The sequence below is a fragment of the Chamaea fasciata genome, unplaced genomic scaffold (genome assembly GCF_029207755.1).
Source record: "Chamaea fasciata isolate MVZ Bird 193981 ecotype frontalis unplaced genomic scaffold, bChaFas1.0.hap1 SCAF_1, whole genome shotgun sequence".
Classification (NCBI taxonomy): domain Eukaryota; kingdom Metazoa; phylum Chordata; class Aves; order Passeriformes; family Sylviidae; genus Chamaea; species Chamaea fasciata.
Window position 1 is genome coordinate 143,120,261 of NW_027094086.1, and position 26,487 is coordinate 143,146,747.

Sequence of the window (26,487 nt, forward strand, 5' to 3'; positions counted from 1 at the left end):
ATACTTCTGCATTAAAAACTACATTCTATCTTTCTGAAGTAATTTCTACCCCAGGTATCTAAGTCTTGATTAATGTTCATGTATATCTGATGCAAGAGCAGTGTGGAGTATTCTTCTCTGTAGCCTTTTAGAACGTGATTTGACTACAAAATGTCTTTGAATATTCATATGAGTACTAGAAAGCCTATTAATGGTTACAGATTGGGAACATTTTAAACCAATGAGATGAAGGTCAGATGGGATGGGGCTTTGAGTAACCTGGTCTAGTGGAAGGTGTCCCTGCCCATGTGGTAGATGATCTTTAAGGTTCCTTCCAACAAAAACAATTCAATACAGGGATTTTCCACACAGCTCTTACTCATGTATCAACCTTTTTGGCACTGAATATGATCTAGCTTTTTGGCTGTAAGTGATCTACAAGGAGAAAAAAACCCCAAAAACCTTAAGCACCTTTTCTTTTAGTTCAAAATTATTTTTCATAAACATGACTTCTTGCCTTTATCTCTTTCTGCTGAATTTGGCAGAGGAGAAAAAGACACTGGAATGCTGCAGACGTAGTGGAAATGGATGGTGGACAGAGGAAGGAGACCCCAATTGCAGCCCCAGAAAGAAGGGCTATGGGTCAAGCCCAAGGTGTAGGGCCTTGCTATGGGGATTGGGCACTGAGGAGGAACAGGGTTGAAACTCCCACTCCTACATTAGACTTTGAAGGTAGTGAAAAGGTGTGTCTCTCTCTTGCCCTTCATCAGGGAAAGCCAAATGTAACAATTCTGATATATATTTACCACAGAAAGACACAGTAGATAAGCATTGTACACTTTTAATCTTGTATTTGAATAAAAAGGACACAAATCCAAACCAAGCTAAATTCCCAGTTCTTGTCTAGTACATTTCCCCACAGCCAATGCAACTCCAGTTGAAAGCAGGAGGTATGTATTCTGTCTCCCTGAGAAAAACTCAGGCTCTTAATATACTACCAATTAGAGTTGGAATTATGTATGGATTGTTTTAATGGTTTATTGACATGCCAGTGAACTAAGTACTTTGCTTTATTAGTATCATTTAAGTCTGTATTAGAAAAACCATTATAGAATTTCATTCCTAATAGCAATAATAATAACAATCTAGATTTTTGAAGGAAAGGCAAAACTATCTATCTGTCAATTCCACAATACAACCACATAACAAGCAATAATCCTAAAAGCATGTGAAATTCTGAGTTGATCATAGAACTGATAGCAGAGTAACTCAAGAGTTTCTAAATGCCACTTTGTTCACAGTGGTAATTTAACTTTTATGTGATATCCCTAAAATAATCAATCATATCTGCATTACACAGAGCATTTATTTCTGGTATATGACTTTCCATGAACTTATCCATGACAATTGTGCCCCAGCACTACCCCTGCATTAAACTGTGAGTAGTTTCCAATTAAAAAAAAAATTGTCCTTGAGTGTTTACGCTGTAACACACACACAAAACAAAAAGCTACCTTGTTGGGAAGTATCCATTACATACAATAACAGTGATTGATTTTGCAACATCTATTTTATGCTTTCAAGCTACATGAAAAGAACGCTTTTCCTGTGGCATTTAAAAACAAGACAACACAGGAGGGGTTTTACTCCCCTTTCTGTAATAGAAAGAAGCATGAAAGGGACAAAATTTTGGCTCATCTTTCAGGTGCCTGGAGAAAGTTAAATAGTGGGCCAGGTGGTGAGCCATTCAGGGGTCACTGGCAAAGGGTGAGCACATGCCTCCAGGCCTTGTCATTAATGTTACCTGGGAAGGTGAGTAAACAGCAGTTCCTAGGAACAGGAGCATTTCACATCCCTTGCTTACTCTGAGCCTGAGCCAGCAGCTCTCTCCTCAGCCACCTGCAGCACCTCCTTCAGCACCAGTCCTGAGGGACCATCCCTGCAGGGGTCTGTACAAGGTCTGTATAACCTCTCTCCTGCTCGCCACTTCAAGGTCCTGGAATATTCAGTTGTCACGGCCCAGGCTGATCCCTCATCCAGGCTGAGCAGAAGGTGCAAAAAAGCCCCTGGGACTGATGTGCCCTGCCCAAAGCTTTGGGTCAGAGAGGAGCTCTGAAGCAAAGTCAAAAGGAGCACAAAGTCCCCAGTGTGGTGGCTGGAGTCCCAGGGCCCAAGGGAATGTGAGGAGTGTGGATTATTAGAGGCAGTGAAGACAGAGACATCTGGCTTTAGAACTGTAAGATAAAGCTGGGGATGTGGGAGGTTTGTCCCTGGTGTGTTCAGAAACCAAGGTCTTAGCCAAATGAAACCATTATATGAAAGAATATATCAAATTCACGCAAACATGAGTTTTCATCCTGAAAATGCACTCAAGCAAGATATCAACTGGCTACTCTGGCTAAAGACATAATAATGTCCTCTTCCTTGTATGTGTGAAATAGTCACATCAGGAGTTTTGTCAAATGAAATCCCAGAAAACATTATATGAAGATCTGGAGTTAGCTCACCTGTGCTGAATCAACATCACAGCTCAGAGAGGGGTGAAATCTTGAAAAAAAATATGAATCAAATTCTTTCCTGCAATACAAACTGTTTTATTATTTTTTCCAGAGAACTACATATAAGAAAACCAAGGACACATGTTCACTCAATGGGAAGTTTTTCTTACCAATAACAAAAAATGACAAAGCATCAGTACATTTAACAAACTTTCTATACAAAGAAGGTTGAGGAAAAGGAAGGAATTACTTGAAATCTTGCCCTGGGCAGAAATTCATCTGAATAAATTATTTCAATAGTGCATGACACTAAGTCTTCCCTATTACAGACAGTCACACCAATTTAACTGGTGTAACCATTCTGACTTTGGATTAATGGCACTTGTACTTCATCTTGGTTTTGATTTGTTCCCAACTGATGCAAGCCAGCTGATATAATTTCAGTTTAATTTGAAACAAAAGTGGTTTAGATAGTTTATAACTAAAACTGCTTAGAAGAAAGCTGTAATCTATTCCCAGGAGATCTGGAGGCCTCACACCAAAATAAAGATGTTCATATACAGACCTGTGCCAAAAATATACAATGGTTTGAATTTCATCCCATCTATTTTTTCCCTGCTCATTAGCACCCAGACAAACCCAACGTCAGGTACTCACTTGCTTCCAGTGGTTAGCACTTCATACATCTGATAACATTGCAAGGCAAGGCAAGAGGCCTCCTCTTGTCTCTGAAGTGATGCAGGAGAGGTTTTAAAGGTCAGTAAACAGATCAGCTAAAATCAAACCAAGAAACAGTAGAAAAAGAGGAAGAAAAGATAATGAAGCAAGATCAAGGTGTGTGATTGAAATCTATCCTTGGGATGCAGGGTTGCCCTGTTTGGAGAATACTAAGCTCTCCTGCTCTCTCCAAAAGGCAAGATTTAAATCCCAGAAAGTGAACACTTTATCCCCCTTAATTGTGGTGAAAGGGCATTTTTGTAAAATCTCAAGGACAGTCTTAAAACCAGAAGGAAATACTTGAGGCATTTTAATTCATAAGAATTGTCTCAGTTCTTAAGAAAAATTGATTTCTTATACTGACAAAAAATGTTTAATGTTAGATAAACATGGTATCTGTGGAATACATGGCATTCCCTGGAGAAACACACAAATGCTATTAAATAAGTGGTCCTTACAACACCTGATGATGTGAGTAAATATTCTGTTTCTACAAAGCTACATGTTACCCCGTTCTCTGGATAATAAGTCCAAAAATTTAAATTATTTCACTGTTAGCTCCAATGCCTCTGGAAGCCAACAGACCTTATACAGGTGTCTATACTTTAAAGCATTAAGAAGATGAAGAAAGTAGTAATTTTAAACTTTGGAACTGAAGTTCCCAGCTGTCAATCCTGACCTGAATTTCATGGACTATTTGAAACACAAATGTAAAAGCTTGTCACCAAAAGTTAAACAGGATAAAGATGATTAATTTGAGCTGCTGACATGGGGTTGTAGGCCAGTGATGTAGTGTTTGTGGACTTTTAGTATTTCCTGGTAGGAATAGCTCCCAGGGCCAGAGAGAAGAGGGGGCAGGAAGCACTGTCTACTGTTATTAAAATGGTCCACTGAGCTCATGCCTTTAAGGAGGCTCAGCCAAATAAATAGTCAAACATTAACCTTTTTAGCTTAGAAGGGAAAGAAAAAAAGTCCCTGCACAATGAAAATCAGTACTGTGGTGAGCCATGCCCTGTCTGCAGCCCTGGTCCTGCCCAGATGTTTGGTTCTCCTCTTCTGCCAGATGTGGCTGCTCACAGTGGTGCTCACCATGGGGTGCATTTGTTCACAAATCAGGGACACTGAGCTCTGATTCCTCATTTGAGAAGTACATATTAATTAATAGAATCGGAGCCATTTAGCCTAGAAAAGACCTTTAAGTTCACCAAGTCCAACCATAATTCATTAATCTGCTGCGTAAGCAAGGTGAAGACTAAATCAATGGCCTAAACATTTGCAGAGAGCACACAGAAATGAAAATATCTGTTGGTTAATCCTGTTTCCAGAACTGAACTCGACTTCCATGTAATTATTTAATAAAAAATGACAGAAATTCGCAAGTAAGAAATTCCTCTTCTGTGCCTCCCTGAGGCAGTGATAAATCATGCACCTTAAATAACAAGTGGAGGGTGTGGCTGGAGTCTTTGCCTGCAAAACCAGGTTAGTGCAAAATCCTGGGTTTTGTACTCATGAATCAGATAAGGAAACATCATGCAAAGGAGAAAACTTCTGGCCTGTTTCATGAATGGCCATGTAAACAACAAGCACATGTCATTTAAACTCTGGCAGGATTTTTTTTTTGCAAATGGCCAGCGAGAATTTTTTTCAGGGTAAAGTTTTGAAAGGAAATAGGAAGTCATATCTTCCAGAAAAAAGTATTTCTATGAAGAAGCTTGAATACATTTCTCTTCAAATGTTTTCCAAGTCTCAGCCAGTCCTAAAAGACTTCAGCTCATACAGAAGCTAGTACTGCAAACTTGAGTACAGAGAAATGTTGAAGACCTCTGTCAGAACCTCATGGTAATGTTAGAAGGAAGAAGTGGCTCCTTCTGAGAGAAAAACAAATGTGGGATATTCAGGATAGGATCAAATTAGACAATTTTCTAAAAAAAAAAAAAAAAAAATTAGCTTGTCTATGGCAATTGCTCAGAAATGAAGAGCCTGACCAGAAGGAAACAAAGACCTCTGGGCTGGGAGGAATGAGGGTTGACTTCCCAGAGGGCATCCCTGAGGTTGCATTATGTTTGCTGGAGGCTGACCAAAATGTGTACTTGCTTTTTGGGAGCAAGTATCCAGAACCAGTTGAGCCAGCACTGAGGTGGACAGACTAAAAGGTGATAAAGAGCTAAGACTGAATACTACTTATTTGGATTTAGCTGAGTTACATGGATTGTGATGGTGAAAGTGATGATGACAGCAGTATTTTCTCAAAGGCAAAGTTACTGCCTCAGAAATGAAAAGCTTTCTACTTCCAGAAAGACAGAAGAAATCAGTTGATGCAGGTAAGTAGTGAGATCAGTAATTGTCATATGTTTACTGCCATTTTTGCAAAATTGCTAATGGTAGATGTCAGATGTAAGACAGTATGTAATTGGAGCAGATTGTAAAGATAATTATAGCACATTTCTCAGACTACAATTCAACCTCTTTTTTTTTATTGGTTGCTAAGTAAGAAATGATTGAAAATGAAAAGGTGGTGCCGTAGACATTGCAAAAGCATATGAGAATATTTCCACTTTTGTTTAGATGAGCACTATTTTTGCTTCCAAAAGTCACTGATAATTCAGGTTCTACATCTTGTTGGCATAAATACTCAAAGTCTTCACCTTAAAAAAACAGCTCCCATGTCAGCTGGGAAAACAAGTAAGAAAGAATACACTCCTCTCTGAGTGTATTTTTTCTGCGACCACCAAATACTTAAGTCATAGAGTTACTGAAATTCTTTGGATGTACATCTGTTATTCTGCACTAACAAAGAGTAACTTACCCTGATTATCATCAAAAAAGCATGAAACTCTCCTAGGAATACCCCAAAATATCAAAAACATTCAAAAGTGGAATGTTTTGAATTTTTAGAATGCATCATCACTGCAGATGGTAACCTTAATCCTAACTTTGTGTGATAATAATCAAACTGAAATGGATCTAATCTATCTCAGGTAGTAGAAATTGGGCAAAATGGTCAATGGTTAAAATATCCTTTTATTTTTAATAGAAAAAGAAGGTGTTTTTACTCATTTTCTGAATAATTTCACATTTCTAAGGATGTTTGCTGTTGACTGCTGTGAATCCATGAAAGTTTTAAGGCACGTTCAAATAGGAGTTTATCCATGCCAGTAGGAAGAATCTTAAGAGATTTTCTGGTTATTAAAAGTTATTTTTATATGTTAATTGAACATTAACCTGTTGTAATTTTCATGTTCTTTGGGTAAGGAAAAGATGGTTCAGCTCAGAGAGGCATATCAGACAACAGAATACTGCTTACATTGGTTTTACAACGTGCCAACAGTTTTGTACGACATCTTAAAGCACCAATCTTCCTTTTTGTTGCTAAAAAATATGATACAATGAATTAACTGGAGGGCAAGTTAATAAAAATTGCTAGTTCCTTTTTCATCCATGAACATTTTCCTTAAAAGAACTTTACAGAAAAAAACCAAAACAAAAACAAAACAAAAACAAACAAACAAAAAACTCCAACAACAACAAAAAAACCCAAACAAACAAACAAAAAAAAACAAATCAAAAAAACCCACCAGAAAAAAAAAGTAAAGGAATTTACTCCAGGAGATTTGCTCTCCTATACTCAACTTCACATTTCTATTTCAGTAGATTGAAAAATTCACTAAAAAGTTGGAAAATTTTGTTGAAAAGAAGCTGACAACTTTTCCTTAAACTGTAAGCATCAGTGATGCTCCAAACCTTGATGAGGGGGTGAACATCTATATTCCTGTAAGGCCTGTGGTGGGGTGAGAGACCAGCTGTGCTCGTGTGTGTGTTTGGATCTTTGACTGTATTACAGAATATTCTTACAGAGTATCAGGACATTTCCTATCTCCAGATTCCAGTACCCTCAAAATCTCTGAACTTGTGAAATGTGTTATCAATTCCAACCTCAAACAGAGCAGTGGGGAGGATCTTTATTTTGTGTAAACAGGCTTTGCCAGACTGCAGGAGCCTAATAAACACATCTTATGTGGGACTAACTTTCAAACCAAAGTTAATTTAAACTGTGCCAAGAAAAGCTTTTTATTAGATTTTTGCTTTTAATAAAAAGAACGATGTACGAAAATTATTAAAATGCACAAGATACCATTGTAAAAATACTTTAAATATATAATAACCAAGTAGTTCCTTTAAGAACAATGGAAATGCAACACAGAGAGAGATCTACCTAATATATTAAGAGAAAATATATTTCCCAAGATTTCCTTTTCCTTAATTTTCCTGTGCAGAACCTCACATTTAGCCAAGAAAGTTCCCTTTTATGCATCTTAGCTCAAATCCAGTTTCATCAGCATGTGAGCTAATATGCCAAACTATGTGCAGAAAGAGCTCAGGCATGAATTCATGTTCCCTGCTGCCAGCTGTGCTACGAGGCCAGTGAGCTCTGGCACAGGGACAGGAGGAGAAAGGAACTTTGCAGTTCCCCCACTACCAGAGCTCATCTGAAGATTGTCGTTTCCTCACAGTTGTCCAGGATTTGCTGCACACTCTCCGGTACACTGAGGTAGATCACTCTATCCACAGTATTTGTTTGGCTTTCCTGGGGTTCACTTTCATAATCCACAGTGAATTAAGAGAGGGACATCTAAATTATTTCAAAGTGTTAAGGCAGAGAATGCCCGGATATGGAGCAACAGACATCTGCCATGTGCCCATGGTAATTAAAGGGATCTCAGGTGTCTAAACAGCATGGAGAAGTGGAATATGGTACTTGCTTAGGTGGCACAAGAGAGAATGAAAATCATGTGTCAGAAAGGCTGAGTAGCTTCCCTTCTCCTTCCCTTTCCCTTTCTCTTTGTCTTCCCTTCCCTTCTTCATCCCCTTCGGCTTCCCCAGGACAAAAATTAGAAGATGTGATTGGATTTAATTTTTAAGCGTGAAAGGAAATTAGAACCCAACTTGGAAATAATTATAGAACCCTTTGCATGCCATTCACAGGAAACTTGAATAATTTATCTAACAAATGAATTCTTTTGCTATTTACAGTCAGCATCAGGTAGCCATCAAGACACACATGTGGTAGATACAGCACAAGAATAATACATTTCATGATCTGTTTGTGAGACATGAGCAGACAGATGCAAATAGATGGAATGGAAGTGGAGAGGTGAAGGGGAAAAAATAAATTGACATTAACTGGAAAAAAGAAAAGCAGTACATCTTTGTATAAGCAATGCCAGACAGGCATGCTCCTCCCATCCCACAGTAGGATTATTTCCTACAGCATATTCATGATTGCTTTGTCTACTCTGTTTTTAATGTTTCAAATTATGGGGATTCCACCATTTCCTTTGAGAGCCTCCTCTGCAGTCTAGTGCTGCTCATCCCCCAGAAGCTTTCCCTGATATGTGTTTCAGTTGCCTTTCTTATTTCCATTACATTATTCAGTTATATCCCCTTTACCCTGCTTTTTTTCCCCACTTCAACTTCCCTGGTGCTTCTGCCTTTCAAATCATCACGGGCAGCTGTTTGGGCCCTCTTTTGCTGCTGCTTCACAAACTGAGTAAGCACTTCTGTAATCTCTTCTTAGAACCCAGTCCCTCCAGGCAGCTGATTATTTTGGTTGTTTTCCTGTGAATGCCTCCTGTTTTTGACTATTTTGCTACATTGGCCAAATCCCTCTCTCAGACAGAAGAGAAGCTGACCTGTTCACTCACAGACACAGTCCTCTTGCTTTTGCTAAGGTGTGCAGGAGACCCACACATCATTTTAGGTGCCTTACGTTAACAGTGTCTCTATGCAAGAGCTTTTTCCTTTGTCTAAGTATTTTTAGTGCCTTGCCCCTTCCTAAAGTTGAGATGCTGCAAGTGTTTTCTAGTACAGACCTGGCTTTGGGCTAAATCTCTGCAAATGTGGATACACCTTTTGCTGTGAGAGAGCTAGGAAAAAGGCTTTTTACTTAGCCAAGGGCATACGCTGGTCCCTCAGAGTCTTCACTCAGGCACCAATATCACGAAGTGGTCCATAGTCACCAGTAGGATTTGGCTGCTACACAGGTACTGTTAAGTAAAAATATACTTCTTTCTGACTATATTATTTGATCACTGCGTCCAAAATGCAAATAGTATCTTGCTCTTCTTGGAGAGTGGAACTTTCCCACCTCACAACCTCTTGTCTATAAACCTAAAAGGATCTATGAATAAAGACCAGCTAGCTCAAAAGTCCTGACTTGCTTCTCTTTCATTCCAATTTCAGCATTTCATCAAAACTATCGTGCAAATTTACATGCTTGAGATTTCCTTCCTGGAACCTGGAGTCTGGGCTCTGACACTTTGCACAAGTAAGAAATGTCTCCTCTTGAGATCAGCCCAAGGGGAGCAAATGGGTTTTCCAAAGGAGGCTGCCATGGCCCCATGCACGTCCCCATGCCGGGGTTTGCCTGTCAGAGCCCCACAGCAAGGCTCCCAGAGCACTCACCTGTCTGTGCCTCGCCCCAGGTGATGGGATGGCCCTGCCTGCCCAGGGGGGCCCTGCACACCCCAAAGACCCTCCCCAGGAGCCAAGACGCAGGACATCAGCCTGTTTGCTGAATTCAGTCATTTTCACTTCTGCTGGATGACATCCAGCCCCAAGTGATTACCCTTCCTTTCAAACACCCAACAGCTGAAACCCTGGACTTGTCATGGAAGAGCCAGGAAAATTCAGTCCCAATGATGTGAGTGTTCAACCATTTCTCTTTAGGTCCCTTTATATAACTTCATGAAAGGAAAAATTTGGAAAGTGGTGTAAACACCAGCGGTATAGACTCTGTAATGATCAGGTAACAAGTTAAATAATCATATTGTATCAGCATTGGGGAAGTAGAGTTGCAACTCAGATACCCCTTAGCAAAGGAAGCTGGACCACCACAAAGCCTTCCCTTGCCTCCCTCTTGGCTGCCTCCATCATACTTCAAAAAGCCACTTCTGCAGAAGGCTGATACTTTCAGCCTATTTCATCCCACATAACACAACAAACAAACAGAACTCGGCATTCTCAGGTAGGAACCCTGGAGCATATTTGGATTTAATTGCTTTTCTTTGTTTAGATCTGGATGTAATGAACAAGAAAGACCTGGATAATTTTTTAATGTCTGTATTTGAAACATGCAGTGCTCAACAAAAGGTAAAAATTCTTATTCCTGTGTAGCACAGTGCTGGAGGAGAGGCATTTGTATAGCCCTAAATAATGTGTGTCACCATGCTGCTGAAAGCAATGGCGCTTCTAAAAGGAGGCTGACCAGGTGGATTTACTCCTCACTGCATTGAAGAGAAACTCATGAGAGGTTACTAGAAAACAACATATATGACAATAAAACAAACAGCAGCACCATAAAATTAAGGGACTCTTAGTGTGCTCAAGCCTTGCTTATGGCAGGCAAACTCCCCAAAGTCTCCCAACCAGTTCTGCCACTGGTCTAGCTGCAGTGGGGCTGGCATGGGCCACGGTTGGGTGTAAACAGCTCTCCAGGCTGGGGCTGGTAACCACTGAAAACACGAGAAACCACCAGCCCTGCACATGCTGCAGGAATCACTCCGGTGCGAATGCCTGTACAGCACAGCTGGTAACATGATGTAATTTGGTTTCCTTCCACAACGTAATAAATAACTACTTTGTTTAGTATAGTTGCAGCCTAAGCTTTATCTTTTCAAGAAACAACCTACATCCTTTTCTTTCACTGACTAGAACAGTAAGCCGGTAAGAAGGCTGATCTGGGGATGACTATGACCTTTCCTTTCTGCTAACACTGTGTCCCACAAAGACCTGTTCTACCTTTGGGACTCCCAAGGATTTTTGAAACCATAGGTGCTGTGGTGTCTTGCTCCTTCCTTCTATTGAGGGATTAAAAAAACCCACCAAACTGAAACCAAACTACTAATCCTCAGTCCAAAAAAACAAAAGGAAGAAAATTTGTATGGAGGAAAAAAAAAGATGTTTCTTTCAGAATATATTTGTTGATTGGAAAGCATTTTTATTAAATGTTTTCAAAACATTCTTGCTTTTGTTGGAGTGGTGTAATTAGGAGTCCTCAGTCCTTTTTACTGTGTTCACCAGATACTGGCTCGGTGTCAGCTGGTACACGTGTCAACTTGGTTCTTTTTGTCATGTTAACATTGTTACTCTTTCATGGCAACCTGCATCCATGGTTTAGTGATATATGCACCAAAATTGCCATGGCTTGTTTGGAATAGAATAGAAATAGATAGGGTAGGGTAGGGTAGGGTAGGGTAGGGTAGGGTAGGGTAGGGTAGGGTAGGGTAGGGTAGGGTAGGGTAGGGTAGGGTAGGGTAGGGTAGGGTAGGGTAGGGTAGGGTAGGGTAGGGTAGGGTAGGGTAGGGTAGGGTAGGGTAGGGTAGGGTAGGGTAGGGTAGGGTAGGGTAGGGTAGGGTAGGGTAGACCAGAATAATTTCGGTTGGGAAAGACCCCAAAGACCATCGAGTCCCACTGTTAACCTGACACTGTGCAGTCCTCCATTGGCTGGATGCAGAGAATAGGAGTGAAAATAGGGGTAGGCTGGAAATTGTTCGGCAAGTGGGGAAGGAGAAGGGGGCACAGATTGTCGGAGTCGAATCTCCGCCTCCCTCGAGCACATCACTCCTTTCTCGCCTTCCTCGGCAGAACGGGGACCTGAAAGCCAGTGCAGCCCTTGCCCGTGCTCCCCCGGAGCGCCTGGGCCCGCACCCCCCTCGTACCCCGGCCCCGCACACCCACCCCCACACCCTCATACCCCTCACACCCCGCACACCCCGCACACCCCTCACACCCTCACACACTGCACACCCCTCACACCCCCGGTCCCGCACACCCCCGGTCCCGCACACCCCGCACATCCCGCACACCCCTCACACCCCGCACACCCCGCACATCCCGTACACCCCTCACACCCCGCACACCCCGCACACCCCGCACACCCCTCACACCCCGCACACCCCGCACACCCCTCACACCCCGCACACCCCGCACACCCCGCACACCCCGCACACCCCGCACACCCTCGCACCCCGCGGAGCGGCGGCCCCGGGACGCGCGGGGCGGGCGGGGCGGCCCGAGCAGCGCGGGGCGCCCCCTGCGGGCGGCGTTGGGGCGGCGCGGTCACGTGGATGTGACAGCGGCAGTGCCCGGCCAGCCCCAGTCGCGGCAGCGGCACCGCAGCGCCAGCGCCGCCGCCAGCCCGAGCCGGGCGGGGACAGCGGGGCCGGGGCCGGGGCGAGGCCGGGGGGAGCCGCCGCCGCGGTGCCGGGCGGCGGCGGGCGGGGGGGGTGGGCCGGGCGCGGCGAGGAGCCGATGCGGAGCGATCGCGGGCGGGCGGCGGGAGCAGCCATGGCGGGGCCCCGCTGAAGGAGGCGGCGAAGGAGGAGGAGGAGGAGAGGGGAGGAGAGGAGAAACCTCCGCATTCCCTCCCTCCGCGCCCCGTCCCCCCGCGCGGACCGCCCGCCCGCCCGCCTCCCCCTGCATGCCCGGCTGAGACCGCGGGGAGGACTCAGCCACCCGCCGCGGCCCCGCCGCCTTCCCGCGCCCCGCCAGCCGCGGACAAAGGGGGAGAGCGGGCAGCCAGAGGAGGGGAGAGCCCCGTCCCCGCCGCACGAGCATGGCGGACCGTAGCCTGGAGAGCGTGTCCCTGCCGCTGGAGGTGCGGGCCCGGCTGGCCGAGCTGGAGCTGGAGCTCTCCGAAGGTAAAGGCGCGGCGGGGCGGGCGGCGGTGGGCGCGGGCGGCGCGGCGGCGGCGCGGCACCCCCGGCCCGCTCCCCCATCGCACACCCTCCGCCCTGCGGCCCTGCGGTGCCGGCCCCGGCACGATGGTGCCCGGGGGGGGCTCCCCTGACGGTCACTGCCGCTGTCGGGGGACCCCGGCGCGGGGGTTTTGTTCTACCTGCGAGCCCCCCGCGCTCCGCCGCGGCGCGGGCGGGGGAGGCAGGGGGGCTCCGGCGGCGGGGCTTGGCCGCGCACGCGGTGGTGCGGGAGCTGGAAAAATCCGTGGGGATGGCTCGGAGGGGCTCCTGCCCTGCCAGGGAAACGCGGCTCCACGGAAACGTGCCGTGTACCTGCGTGCCAGACCCCGCTGTGGCCGCATCGAGAGACTCCCACGGAGTCCACGCAGCGTGTGTGTGTCGGCTGCAACAAAACACCCCCCGATAAGGTCGTTGTGGACAATACCGGTCAGGTCACTCAGATGAAACGATACACACATATTTAATTGCGGGATTTTTAGGTTTCTTGTAATGTATAATGGAAAGCTTGTGGTGGCTTCTTGGCGTGGTTGGTGGTGATGCTCCGGCGGTCCCTGGGCTGGGAAGGCGCGCACGCAGCCCGAGCTGTTGCCGTGGCAGGGAGGATGAGCAGGAGCCCCAGCCCGCCCTCCGCTCCTCAGCCCGGCTCCGCTCCCCGCTTCCATGTGTGCCAGCGCCGGGCTAGGAGCGACAGGCAGGCGGCGAGGGGTGCCTGCCGGTGTCCTCGCTGATGGGCCCTGGGCGACCGGAGTCGCGGAGACGGTTTTAGTGTATCAGATGTAATCGGTGTCTCCCGGAGGAAGAGAGTGGGCAGTATTCATATGTACTGATGCTAGCGTTGGCTCTTTCCTGAAAGGCAAATCTGCTCTTAGCTGCCTCCTCTCTCTTTTTTTTTTTTTTTTTTTTAAAATAATGCCCCCCCAAATATCACGGTTCGTTTACCACCAAGAGGCTACGGCACTTCATAGAAGGGACAAATGACCCAGTGTGTCCTAAATTAGTTATTGGAAGTGGTCGATATATTGAGCTGTCTGTCTGTCTTCTGTCTTTTTGTAACGGTTTGTAAGGGCTCTGAGCCAGAAAGTAAAATGCGCTGGAGCCAGTTTCATCAGCAGGGAGGAGCTGATGTTGACATTGTATTTTCCTTTTAACGCTTTGAGGGTGAAGAGAATGAGCTACTGAGATTGCTTGTGGCTCTCATTTCTGTGCCTCCCCCTCCCTGATGGTGCCCTGAAAACTTGAAGTAAGAGGAGTTAAATACAGTATTGCCTTTCTGTGATGCACTGCCAGTCCATTGGCCCTCGTCTGTGGTAGCGAGGGTGGGAAGAGCTGTTTGTATCATGGTACATGTAATATTGCTTTATGCAGAAAATGCTTCTTGGTGTGTGTCACATCATTGTCTACACACCAATGAGATACTAATTAAAACATCTGTTAGTAAATGGTTACAAAAAACCTGAAATCAAACTGGCGTAGACCTTCAATAAATATGCTAATGCAGTGTACCAAAGTTGTAATACAGTTTTACGGTGCAGTTTCTGTTGCTGTAAGCATAATCCAAGAAAGCTCTGAGGAAGTGAGACATGGTTTGAAATTGGGCATCTGTATCTGCACTGCTGTAACTTCCCTGCAGCTAGCTCTGGAATGAGTTTAGGCCACTGACAATATCTTTCTTTATGTGCCACTGGCGTTACACCCAGCAGATGGGGTGGCTCATGTGTTCTGACTGTGGCAGCCTAAATGAGGATCAGTTGGAATTGAGAGGCAGGTAAAGAGCAGGCAATATCACATTTTCAGTGTCTTCCCCCAGGCTGCTCTTGGTGTGTTCTTAGTCAAGTACATGACAGTGTTCAGTGCCTGAGAAAATGAAATAATTTACTGCTTAAAGCTCCTATCTTTAGCCATGCAACTGCTGGCCTGTTCCCAAAATTAGTCCCTACAGAGAGTGGGATCAGTAATTTGTACGGTTTTATTGTGCTGTAGAAGTCTGCTCGTACTCTGGCCATGCTACTCCTGAGTTAAATGGTTTTCAAGGCAACTCCGTGTCTCTTTACACCCTGAACATGCAGTACCTTATGCTTGTGCTTCACTTGGCCGTAATGATCCAGTCCATTGCCTTCATTCACTGAAATGCACTTATGCAAGTGCAGAAAAGTTCATGTGATTGAGGTTTTAACATGTGTTCTGCTCATGATGTATTAGGGTGTCTCTGCTGCCTTTGTGAAGCAGGAGGCTTTTGGAGGCAATAGGCAACTGTGTGCTTTAATGTGTTTGGGTCTCATTGATAACATTGGGAGCAGAGTGACTGCTGTAATTTATGCCCCTTTTTAAAGTGCTTTCCCAAGTCAGACTTCCTAGGGAGATGTTTTTTCGAGTGCTGCATTTCTGAAACATTGTATTTGTCGTATTGTTTGGGTGTGAGTTTTTTTCTTCTGGGTGCTGTGGGTCTTAGAGCTGCTCCATGTACCCAAGCCATGTGGTTCTCTGTGCCAAAACCTGCTATGGACAGTGCAGCTTTAGGAACAGTTTCTGAAAGAGAGCTGCTGCTTTGTGGGAAGCAGAGGAGCACCAGCAGGATTATTGCGTGGTTATTCCTCAGCTTTGAGCTAAAGCTGTCTCCTTCCTAGCTCTAGGAAGTGTGATAGCGTGGGTCCTACCCACGCAGTGCATCTCGAAACGGAACATAAAATTGCTGGTGTCCCTGTGCCCGGACCTGGTTACTGTGCCACTGGCACAGCAGGCACTGTGCAGGTGTTGTAATCACATTCTTCACTGGCAGTCGTCATCACACATTTCAGTTTGGCCAGGGTATTTTCCCCACCCCGTGTGGCCAAATCCTGAGTTCCTTGTTCAGCTGTGCCCTGGCATAGCCTCACTGGCAGCAGAGATGTGGCAGGGGAGCCTCGGCAAGTGTCTGCTGGGCAGGTGACACGTGCTTTGTGGACCATAGAGCAAAGTGCCTCTTTTTTTCTTCTCTCTCTATTATTTTTTTTTTTTTTCTGCAGTTGTGCACTGCTTGTTTGTTGAAAGGGAGGAGGAAGGTCGGAAGGCATTTAATGGTGTTCTGCAAAGTTTCTTTCTGTGACAGTCCTAACCTGTTGGTTACTGTGGGCAAGCCACATGCCTTCCACCGCCCCTTTGCTGTGGTCTGAACGGGCTTTTTTTGGTTTAAACATAGCTATTTAAAAGGTACTATGGATGCAAATGAGAATAACCATTTTGGATTTTGTTAGTTTCGTTAGTATGACTTGGAAGGTGAAGATCAGCCAGACTCAGGAATGCTTAGCAGGTTCCTCTGTGTCTGTGTGCAGGTTGCCTGCCCCGCACGGGGAGTGAATGCTGGAGGTATCCTGGCACTCTGAAGAGTGTTAAGAGTGACGTTCACAGTGATGTGGTGGCATGTAGTGTTATATTCAGCCTAAGGCATCAACAGCACGCTTCTTGTTGGTGTTTTCACTTCATTTTGGGAAGGGGACATTGCTTCTCTGTTTCTCAGGACATAGCGGCTCAACAGCACTTTAAATTTTTTTAAATACTGGAAGATGTGGAATCATCCTTGATTCTAGATATTCTGGAGACATTTGTTATGATGTGTTTGAGTGAACATGCCTGATGCTGGTACGTTATGTACATGTTCTTTGACACTCTGGTAGTTTCCCTGAGCTGCTAAACCTTGCATTGCTCAGAAGTAGCCCTTCTAGGCTGATGCAATCAACATGTCACTCTGCAGTAACTGTTCTTCAGGGCTGCTTAGGATTTTACGAGGTTTTAGTTTTCTAACGATGTATAAAATTGTACTGGGTGGAAATAGATGAATCATCCTGTTTTTTAGAATAGCTTGGGGGTTGTTAACTGAAGAACTGATTAAATAAAACCAGGAGTCCTGAAATGTGCTGTCTTATTAAAAAAAAAAAAAGGCATTCTACAACCCCTTCATTCTTAAAAACACCTAAGAATTAAAAAAATGCCCCCTCCCCCTTTTCTCACTTTGCCCTCAATTTAAGAGTATACAAGGTTAAGTTGCCTTTCCAATTATTTAGTGAACCAAAATTAACTGGGCAAAAATGCTCTATATTTCTTCCAGTATTTTATCCAACTGTCAGATAACATAGCAGAAACACTCAAAGAACCACAGGACACCACATGGAAAATGTGAAAACCATCCTGTTTAGAAACTATCCTCCCTATATTTCATACTATACTTCCAGTCCTCTTCTATTTTAAACATGTGAGGCATAGCAGGTTTCTTTTTTTGAAAGTCTCAACTTTCCTCCAAAGAGCACTTTGGAAAAAAGTCTCAGCTGATCTTTAATAAGTGATTACTTATCCCCAAAGGCACTGGATGTGCAGTCACCTAATTAATTTGGTCCTCTGCTTTCATTGTATTGACTGGCTCAATTATATTTGGTAATATTACTTCGGTTGATTGAGTCACTTTCTGGCCAGGTTTATTATTTTATTAGGTATAAGTTATGTCTTTTGTTGTCTGCCTGTAGTTGCTGGTTTGTGACCAGAGATGTGTAGTTAACTCCACGTTATTATTTTCCCCTAACATTTGCCAGCTGACTTCACTCGCAGAGAGGTTTTAAAGTGTGAAAATTTCAATAAGTAGCACACCTCTGTGATTTGGGACACAGAGTCATCCTTTTAATTCACTCCTTCAGAGATAGTGCTCTGCTTAGAAAGTGAGTATCACCTGTGCAATGACAGAGTGTTAATACTTTCTGAGTTCAGGTGAGAAATGAACCAAGAAATTCAACACTCACATTTGCTTCTTGTTGTTTTTTGAGCTGTGAGGATGTAGTTGGCTCATGTTTTCAGTTATTTTTTTCTGGCAGAGAGAGGACTAATTTACTCAAAATACATAAAGCTGAAATTTTCACGTAAGTTACATGGAAGACTAGGGATTTAAGAAAATGTACTGGGTATCGTGGAAATTATATAATCAAGAGCACTGTCAACAGAAACCTTTCTTTGTAAGATGAAGTTCCTCTCATCAGCTATTTTGTTTCTCTGATGGTGCTCAAGTTGGAGAGGGACAATAACTTGATTATTTTAAAAACAGGTTCAATTCATTCATGAGTTAACCATTTGTATTTTAACGCACTGAAATTTGAAGGATTTCTTCTTTTTTATTATTTATTTACCTCCTTCAGTGTGCTGTTTGGACTTAAGGGCTCCAAATGGGTGTCAAAAGAATTCTCTGACACTCCTTCAGTAGAAGTACATGGTAATGCCTTGTAAAACAGACTATGCAAATCTCCAGGATGTTCCCAGAACAGCTGTCCTGAAGGCATGCTGTAAATATACCTTTATTGCCAGCTGATGTTGAGCAGCATTCATGCCCAAGGGTTACACTTAATAGATCATTCAGATGATCTTTACTGTATTACACAACTGACATACTCGAAACACTTTTCCCAAGGATGTGTGAAAGTTGCCGAGGGGGTGTCAGTTTTATAGGCAAAGCAGGGAGTAAACAGTGTATTTCTAAGGAGAACACACGCTGCGAGGAGCTGCCCTTTGCAGCTTCAGGGTATGTCTGCGTGGCTGTGCTGCACAGAGCAGGGAGCAGGAGCCAGCACTGCTTCCCCTTGCCAAACCTGTGTGCTCTATGGCTGTGAGTCAACGTGCTGCCTTTCCCTGGAAGGGTGTTGACCTGCCTTGATTGATCCATCAGAAGGGGAATGCAGTCATTCTGATTCCAGCAAACCAAGTATCCTCTGGTATTGGAGGAACTCAGGTTTAGCACACCTCTTCCCTTTGTGGTTAATTTTTCGCGGGAGGAAAGTGCTTTCATGCTGTCTAAAAGCAGAGATAATAAACTAATTTTTGATGCAGGATTTAGATCGGGAGCGGCAAAAAGATCACGGCTGCTCTGAAGGGATATCAGCAGATTCCTTTAGGTCTTCCTAGCTCAGAGTGGATGTTTGTGGTATGGTACGCAGAATCCTAAATGTACCATAGCTCTCCTATACTTAAAAATGCATTGACTGCATTTTAATTTTTTAAGAGGCTATTTGTATAACGCGTCAAGCAGGACATATAATTTTTTAAAAATAACTGCTTTAATTCCCCAGCAACTGTCAGACAAGATGAGTCACTGCAGTATAAGAATTCACCACAGCGCATCACAGATTTGACACAAACTCTTAATCCATGTAAAATTATGCATGTATATTCCCCTATCTTCCCAGTGGGTGAGCTTCATTTTTGCCAAACTCATGATGATCCCATTCTGCCTTCTTTCCTCCCCCGCCTCCTTTTTTTCCCCCTTTTCTTCTTGAGAACCTCCTTGCAGTCAGTAGCCCCAGTGCGGGGTCTGGATACAGACCTGTGTTTTCCTGCCTTGGGAAGAGCCTTTCCCGATTGTTAACCACAGCTCCTGCTTCTCTCCTTGACTGTGGTGTGGTGCGGGGGCATTTCCAAAACATGATTGGTCTCTGCAGAATTCTGGTCTTTCCTTGTATTACTAGGGTAAACATACACTAAAAGATGGGAACTGGTTTTATTTTACTCCACTTGGTGCAGCACGTTGGGGAATAGTTGATTTTAGAACTGTGTAAATAATTTTTTTTTCCACCCGGGTGGTCTTAGCTAGGGCATCTGATTGCTAGCCAGGATTATTTATTACTAGGATTAAGTATAACTTCAAAACAGGGTAAAACATATTTGGAACACCATCATACTCTGCAATAAAACAGCAAATATAGGAGTAGAAATACTTACAGCACTACAGCTTGAGACAGATGCTGAGAAGACCATGGCCATAGCTTTAGCTGGAGCCTCTTGCCGCAGAAGAGGAGGTTTCTGCCTTAAAGCCATGTGAAATCCTACCAGGGCACTCTGGGCATGGCTCTCAGGGGATGGAGGGAGGCGTGCCACAGTGCTTCTTGCAGTCCGTTTTTGAGAGCAGAGTCATTTGCTGGTTCCTGGCAGTTTGGTAGGCACAGACTAGCAGTGCTTAGAGCTGCATCAAGTGCCAGGGTGTGGATAATTGCCCCCTTATTTTACAACAGAAGTTAATGTTGAAAAGTATATGATGTTTCAGTGATCTCTTCTAAAGACTATTGTGTTAAGTGGTTGGATAACTAGAGAAAGAACTCTCATGGAGGGTCTTGATAACTTGGAAGAGAAGGTGTTTCCTCTGACTTTTGAAGGAGCTGTTTGCTTTCCAAAGACTGAACCATACTATCATTTAGGATGCTTGAGGGGGTTTTGCTTTTATGTGCATGGCTGGGTCTGCAGAATGGTGGCAGTCGAGGGGACGGAGGGATTCTTCAAGTGTTGACTGCGTATGTAAGTAGAAATGGGTGTTAGGACTTTTTTGATCCTATATCTCTCTGGGTCCAGAGACCGTATCTCCAAACTGTGACATCTGCAGTTTCTTCAAATCTTGCCTTGATCTGTATTTAAGATTAAAATATCAAAAAAGGATCTTTTGTGTCTGGTCTGGTAAGAGCTGCTCAGAAGCCAGGAAAATGTTTCTTAATGAACTCTGTGACAAATACTGAAGTGTAAGTAATGGGGCCTGGTTTTTCGCTGGTAGGCTGGTAGTTGAAAGTTTGCCTAGACCAGCAGAAGTTCAGAGACTTTTGGTTGGTGTAGAGACTTAAGCAAAGTGTTCTGACACTCTTTTTCCTACTGTGTGGATGTCCATGTGTCCATAAACAGCCTGGCAAAATAGAGGGACCCTAGCAAGAGTCTCCTCAGAGAACGCAGCCCTGGACTATTCCGTCTGTGTGGACCCTCCAGGAAGAGTTATGTGGTATTAGTATGTCGGCTAGAGGGTTGTTTCATCTATTACTGTCATTTAGTGAGAAAAGGGACCAAACTGGTCTTTGGACTTTTCATATCACATTACAGAACAGTTCTGGAATTGTATAGAAAATTTATTTCTGGTAATAGTAAATAATAAAACTTCACCTTTTTGGGGTTTTTTTTGAGGGGTTATCCTTAGTCATATTAACTCATATTTTTCATTGTTATAATTGCAAGGAGAATGAGCAAAATTTAGAATTTTGTGTGCTATGCCTCTTATCCTTATTGAAAGAAATATTTAAACAATCAAATATTTTTGATGAACGTGTGAACAAATAAAATTATGGCATTGTGGTGGCATGCAGGCAGTTCAAATTTAGTGAAGAATCTTGAAATAAAAGTTGTTTGAAATGCTAGACTTCTTTGGCAGATGCCTGAGGATGAACACGCAACAGTTACCTAGTGAAACAGCGAAATGTAGAACTATCCCTGCTCTTTTCTGAATGATGATAATGGCAAACCCCTTTGCTGAATTTGCTGGAGGAGCTCGGTTTCATTTGCCATATTTTTTTAGTTTGAAAAAATAATGAATACTTTCTTCAGTTGATGCTGTAAGTTTTCTGAGTGTTGTGAAATGAGGGGTTAACATTTTTTAGGAAAAACTGCTGTTGGACTGTGGAGTGATGTTTATTTCTGAGAGGAAACATAACAAGCAGTACCTTTAATTTGCTCTACTTCAAATTGGCTCCATGATGTAATAGAAAAGGTTGATTTGTTATGTCGAGCTACAACAGAACTATCAGCAGTTAAATGTAAGAATTTTTTTTTGTGATGATGAGAAAAAGTCTTGCATTTTATGTTTATGAATTTTGTGCTGTTAAAGTTTGTCACGTTCCAGTCAAAGGTTGTATCTGTGTGTCTTGCAAACGCTGACTTCAGTCATTTGTGTATCCATACCACAGGCTTGGGAGAATTGGACAAGCAGTTCAGGAGAGATCTGAAAGAGTGACCAAGAGTAGAGGCATGGACATTGAGGATTAAAGCAGTCTTAATAAACATTGTTTACCAGGAGAAAGATTGGAGTTTATTTTGATTGTTTGAGAAGTCTTGTGTTGGGGATGGAGGAATACTTTCTTGTACTGCAGAGCATTAGCAGTCCAAAACACGAGAAAATTGAACTTCTAGGAATGGAAGTTAAGCAAATGGCATTCGAAGATAAGACAGAAAATGTTAATAATGCTAGATAAACACTGGAACACTTGCATAGAAAAGAAGACTCAACAGCTTTCTAAAAAAAGTCTACCCACATGTAGAACTGATGGATGTCTCCTTTCTAAGACATAATAAATGTAAGAAGTTTGTGTGTGTACATAGGTAGGTAAACCACTGAAGCCACCCTTGACCAGAAATGTACTGGTTTAAGTACTTTTGTGGTGGCATTTTTTAAATGTCTAGTCCAATATTATGATACGTGTTTTCCTGGTAACTCCAAAAGGCACTGCAACATCTTAGAATTTCAGGTTTAGTATGTTTTCAGTATTTTACTAGAGATGGCTTGACATTTACTTGCAGTAGTAATTTGTTTTAAGTCAATATTGAACACTGTAAGGATGTGCATACATTACAGTTTGAGAGGGTATCAAAGGCAGCCTCTCTGATAATACTTGCTTAAATACTGGCTACTCGTATATTTGCCTGTAGCTCAGGGGACTTCTGTATAAGCAAGAAGTGGCAAAAAATAACATTTTTAAAAGCTTCCTTAAAGTTTATTGTACTTTGCTTAATTTGGTTTTTATGTAAAGATGTTGTCGATTGTAATAATTTGGATACAAAATTAGAAAATACTCACTTCCTCTGAAGATTAATCCTTCCTGCATCCTATGCCCAAGGTTGCTCTTTGCTGTGATGGCTTTGCTTCTGCCTCAGTGGCTGACTGTGGTAACTTGTATTTGCTCTTCATTGCAGTGATAGGTGAAGGGTGTAGGAGCAGCAAAAGTGACTCTGTGCATTTGTGCTGCCATCTGAACGTCTGTGAAAACGGTTTTGTTTATTGGGAGTTTCACAGAGCTGGTGTCTTTGACCTCCAGCAGTCACTTCTGGAGCAAGGTGAAACAGAGAACATATTCCTTTGTTTGCAGTGGGAGAATATATTTGTTGTTGCTTCACCCAGACACTGCTTTTCTTCCTGAGCACAATAATGCTGTGTCTGGTATTGTCTGCTGGTGGTAATTCTGAGGAAGATGAGGTCTCCTGGCAAGTTTGATATTTCTTCCTTGGCTTTGAAGGTCAGCCTCCTGTTTGTTTTTGTTCTACCAAAGATGCTGTGTGGCTGAGCAAGGTGATTGGGGTCAATCAGTTTTTCATTTGTGAAAAGTGAGGAAGCTGTGTGTGGCATGCTTTGAGCCAGAAATAGCCACAGCGATGTTAAATTTCATCTTTGACTCCTGGACCTTTCAGAGACATTTGGTAACTTGTGGTAATCTGGTCCACAAGAGTTTTCTATCCATAGGATACCTTTCAAACAAGTATAGGAACTTGGACCCTTTCTCGTCAGTGCCAGTTTCTCTCGCCTGAGAGGAATCTCAGCTGGTTCACGTACCAACTCTTTGTACTATTGAAGAAAGACTCTGGGCTCTTTCCTGTCCTGAAGATCATGCAAAAACCCCAGCATCTCTGAAACATAAAGTCCTCTTACTGTGTGGTGCTGTTTGTCGTTCCTAGGTGGTGGTCTGGCTTTGGCTGACCTGCAAAGTGCTTTTCTGTGTTATTTTGGTAAGGTAATATCTCCTGCAATGTTATGTCTATTGTACGTCATTCCAAACCTGAAATTGCACATGTATGTTTCTTCAAATGCACATTAGCCCTTAAGCATTGTGATTGGTTACTTTTGGTAAATATAGTTTCAGATTTGACTTCCTTTATGAGTCATTCTGGTGCAGGATATATTCTAGAAATACCACCAGGCCTCATATCTGCCAGCTTGATCCTTTGTGCCTTCTTCAGACCAAAGCAAATTGAGTATCTACGACTAGATTAGACTTAAATTGGGAAGGAGAAGCCAACTATTCTTTAAAGTGAGCTTTTTAACCATGCTCACTTTAGTTTGGTGTTTTGAATTTTTACAGGTTTTTTTACTCTGTCATAAATCTGCTCTAACTCAGACACCCAAAGAAGTCTCCCCTGATGTTTTCCTAGAGTCAAAGGTTCTTTTGCTAGTGGCGATCTTGTAAAAAGTGATAGTTTGAAAATGTAGATGTCTTAAATGTCTTACTTAAGTTTTAGTGAAACATGTTATGTGTCCTTCTTCCTCAAAAATTGCTCACATAGTTGGGTTGAGAGTTAGGAGAGGATAAAGCATCTAAGTGGTCACATCCTTCTGATGTACTGTGCCACCTGTTCTTCACCAGGTTCCTTTTGAGAGGATTGTATGACTGTCATGGACTGGGTTACCCCCTTCGCTGGTTCCTGCATTCCACCCCTGAGCCCAGCATGGACAGTAAAGCAGCCACACCTCATGGAGTTGGGCTCCTAGGAGAGTACAGTAGGAATTGCAATAAAATTACAATAGGAATTACAGTTGAAAGGTGATTGAAGTCTCCCCAAAATAGCAGTATGGAAGGACTTTCACTGCAAAAGCTGAAGCTTGATTTTCAGGGAGGGAGTATAAGTTTTTCCGAAATAAATTCTTGTATTTATTTTTTCACTCAGAATGAAGTCCAGCTCACCTAAAAATAAATGGCAAAAGCTATGCTGGCATCAGAACTGCACTAATGGGTGTGCTTCCCTTAAAGCTAGGTCTGTGAATAGTCAGAAGCAGTCTGTGATATTTAAGGATCTGTGCTAGGGTGTATGGCAGAAAGAAACAGATACTGTTTCTTCGCTTTGTGTGTAGTCGTTGGTGGTACTAAGAGAACATTTTGTGTTTGAGACAGAGCATTTACTTATGTGGAACAACAGGCCATGATGTGCTCCCAGTGGAAAGATGGGGACCTCATTCAGGACTGGGAAACTAGTCCATATTTAGAGAAGTTGTTACCTGTTTGCTGGAAGGAACTCATTATCACAAAAGCTCTGTAGAATTTCTGGTCCTTTAGAACATGGTTGGTATCACCTGTTTCTGTGTGACAGAAAGCCAGCTTATGTGCCTTTTACTTGGCTTTTTAGCTTATTTTCACCTCTCTGTTTTCCCCCCATTGTTTAATTCTGACTTTCTTCTCTCTAGAGCCAGTTGGTCATGGTGTGGCCTGTCAGGGTCATTCCACCATCCTGCCCCACCTTCCTTGGTCATCTCTCCGTCACTACTTAAACAGTAGACTTGGTGCAGGATCATCATGTAGGTAATTGATGTGATGCCCCCTTTTGCAATTGCTTCTTTATTTTCACATGTGAAGGATTGCTCTTGAAGCATGTGTGGGCCTACATGTTGCAAATTGAAATCTTTTATTCTTAAGTTGATTTCAAACAAATTTTTTCTTGGAGTAACAAACTTGTTAGCTGCTGAAACTTACAGTCTGTAGAGACATTAACTGAGTTATGTATTCTGTTAGTCATGCTTGATGTTTGCTTTTTTGTTTATTGTTTAGTTCTACTTTGTCATATTTGCTTAGAGCTAGATTAGGATATCCTCCATGCAGTGTGAGGCATTTATGAAAAATGTGCATGTTAAATTTCTTGAAATCTGATCTGGAGCTAAGTCATGACATCTATTTTCCATCTAAAAATGCATTTCTCTTAATTATATCCCCATTCAGTGTGGGTGTTTGTTTTTTTGTTGGTTTTTTTTTTTTTTCTCTCAATTCACGTGAAACCCACACTAAACAAAAATACAGCTAATAGAGCCTAAAATTATAAAGGAACTACTTGCAAAGAGCAGGCAATGCTGTCTACATGATGAAAGTAATTTAAATTGTTCAGGTATAGAGCATGGATTAGAAACTGTATCTTCAAATCATCTTTGCATATTTATGAGTGCACCTGTTATATAAGCAGTGGAAAGTGCTGAGATTCCTCCAGCCCTCTGCCACCGCAGGCAAGGTGAAGAAAAACCAAGATCGTTTGTCAGTTTAAGTCTTTCAAATCCAAAGTGGAGCCTTATCTGCCTAATAGCCTAATACCAGAGGAAGATACTGTTTGTGTTCAGCAGGGCTGCATTCATGTGACTGTCAGAGGCTGAATTACTGCTCTCAGTGCTATATAAAGATTCCTGCTCCCACCCTGCCCCTCCCCGGCACTGTCATTTAGCGCAATGTGCAGCATGGCTGTAAAACATCCCTGACATACTGAAGCGTGTCTCCTTTCACACTTGTATGTGGAAAAGAAGAAGGAAAATAAAGGGCCTTCTTCTTGGCTTCTGTTAACTTCCTAGCAGTGGAGGGTTCAGTGCCAGCTGGGGCAGAGTCATGTTACTCGCACCTATTTTCCAGCACCAGGCCTATATTGAGGAGAAGAGTTGGATTCCCAAGAGTTGGATTGTGTGGTTGCTATATCCTGCACCTCTTCTCTGCTCAGTGCAAGTGCTGTGCCCAGTTTAGCCCTCTGGTGTTAACATGAGTACCCACAAAATGCAGCTTCCCGGGGAGCCAGACTTGGAACAGCAGGGCTGAGGGTTATACACCATGTGGTGTGAAGCTGGATTTTAAAAGTCCTTTTCACTGTCACTGCTGCCTTGTTGCTGTTTGCAGGTGGGTTATGGTTCCACTGATGTCTGGGTTTACAAACAAAAAAAAAACAAAACCAGAAGAAACAATAAAACAAGAAAAGGAAGAAAATCTCCTCGAGTT

At 43.2% G+C, this 26,487-nt stretch overlaps 1 protein-coding gene and 1 long non-coding RNA gene across 6 annotated transcripts in view; one reads left to right on the plus strand and one right to left on the minus strand.

The window, feature by feature from the left end:
• Positions 1–11,156: 11,156 nt before the first annotated feature.
• LOC136295807 (uncharacterized) lies at positions 11,157–12,312 on the minus strand. Its single transcript, XR_010722811.1, has 3 exons — positions 12,220–12,312; positions 11,672–11,846; positions 11,157–11,353 (listed from the first exon to the last, which is right to left on the minus strand). It is a non-coding gene; the product is annotated as an uncharacterized lncRNA (long non-coding RNA).
• Positions 12,313–12,429: 117 nt separating this feature from the next.
• Positions 12,430–26,487, plus strand: part of DIP2C (disco interacting protein 2 homolog C) — a 309,083-nt gene continuing 295,025 nt past the window's right edge. For all 5 annotated transcript variants that reach the window (XM_066200565.1, XM_066200584.1, XM_066200575.1 and 2 more), the window contains exon 1: positions 12,430–12,892. In XM_066200565.1, coding sequence (XP_066056662.1) covers positions 12,808–12,892 — 85 coding nt within the window. In that variant the 5' untranslated portion in view covers positions 12,430–12,807. The remainder of the gene's footprint in view (positions 12,893–26,487) is intronic.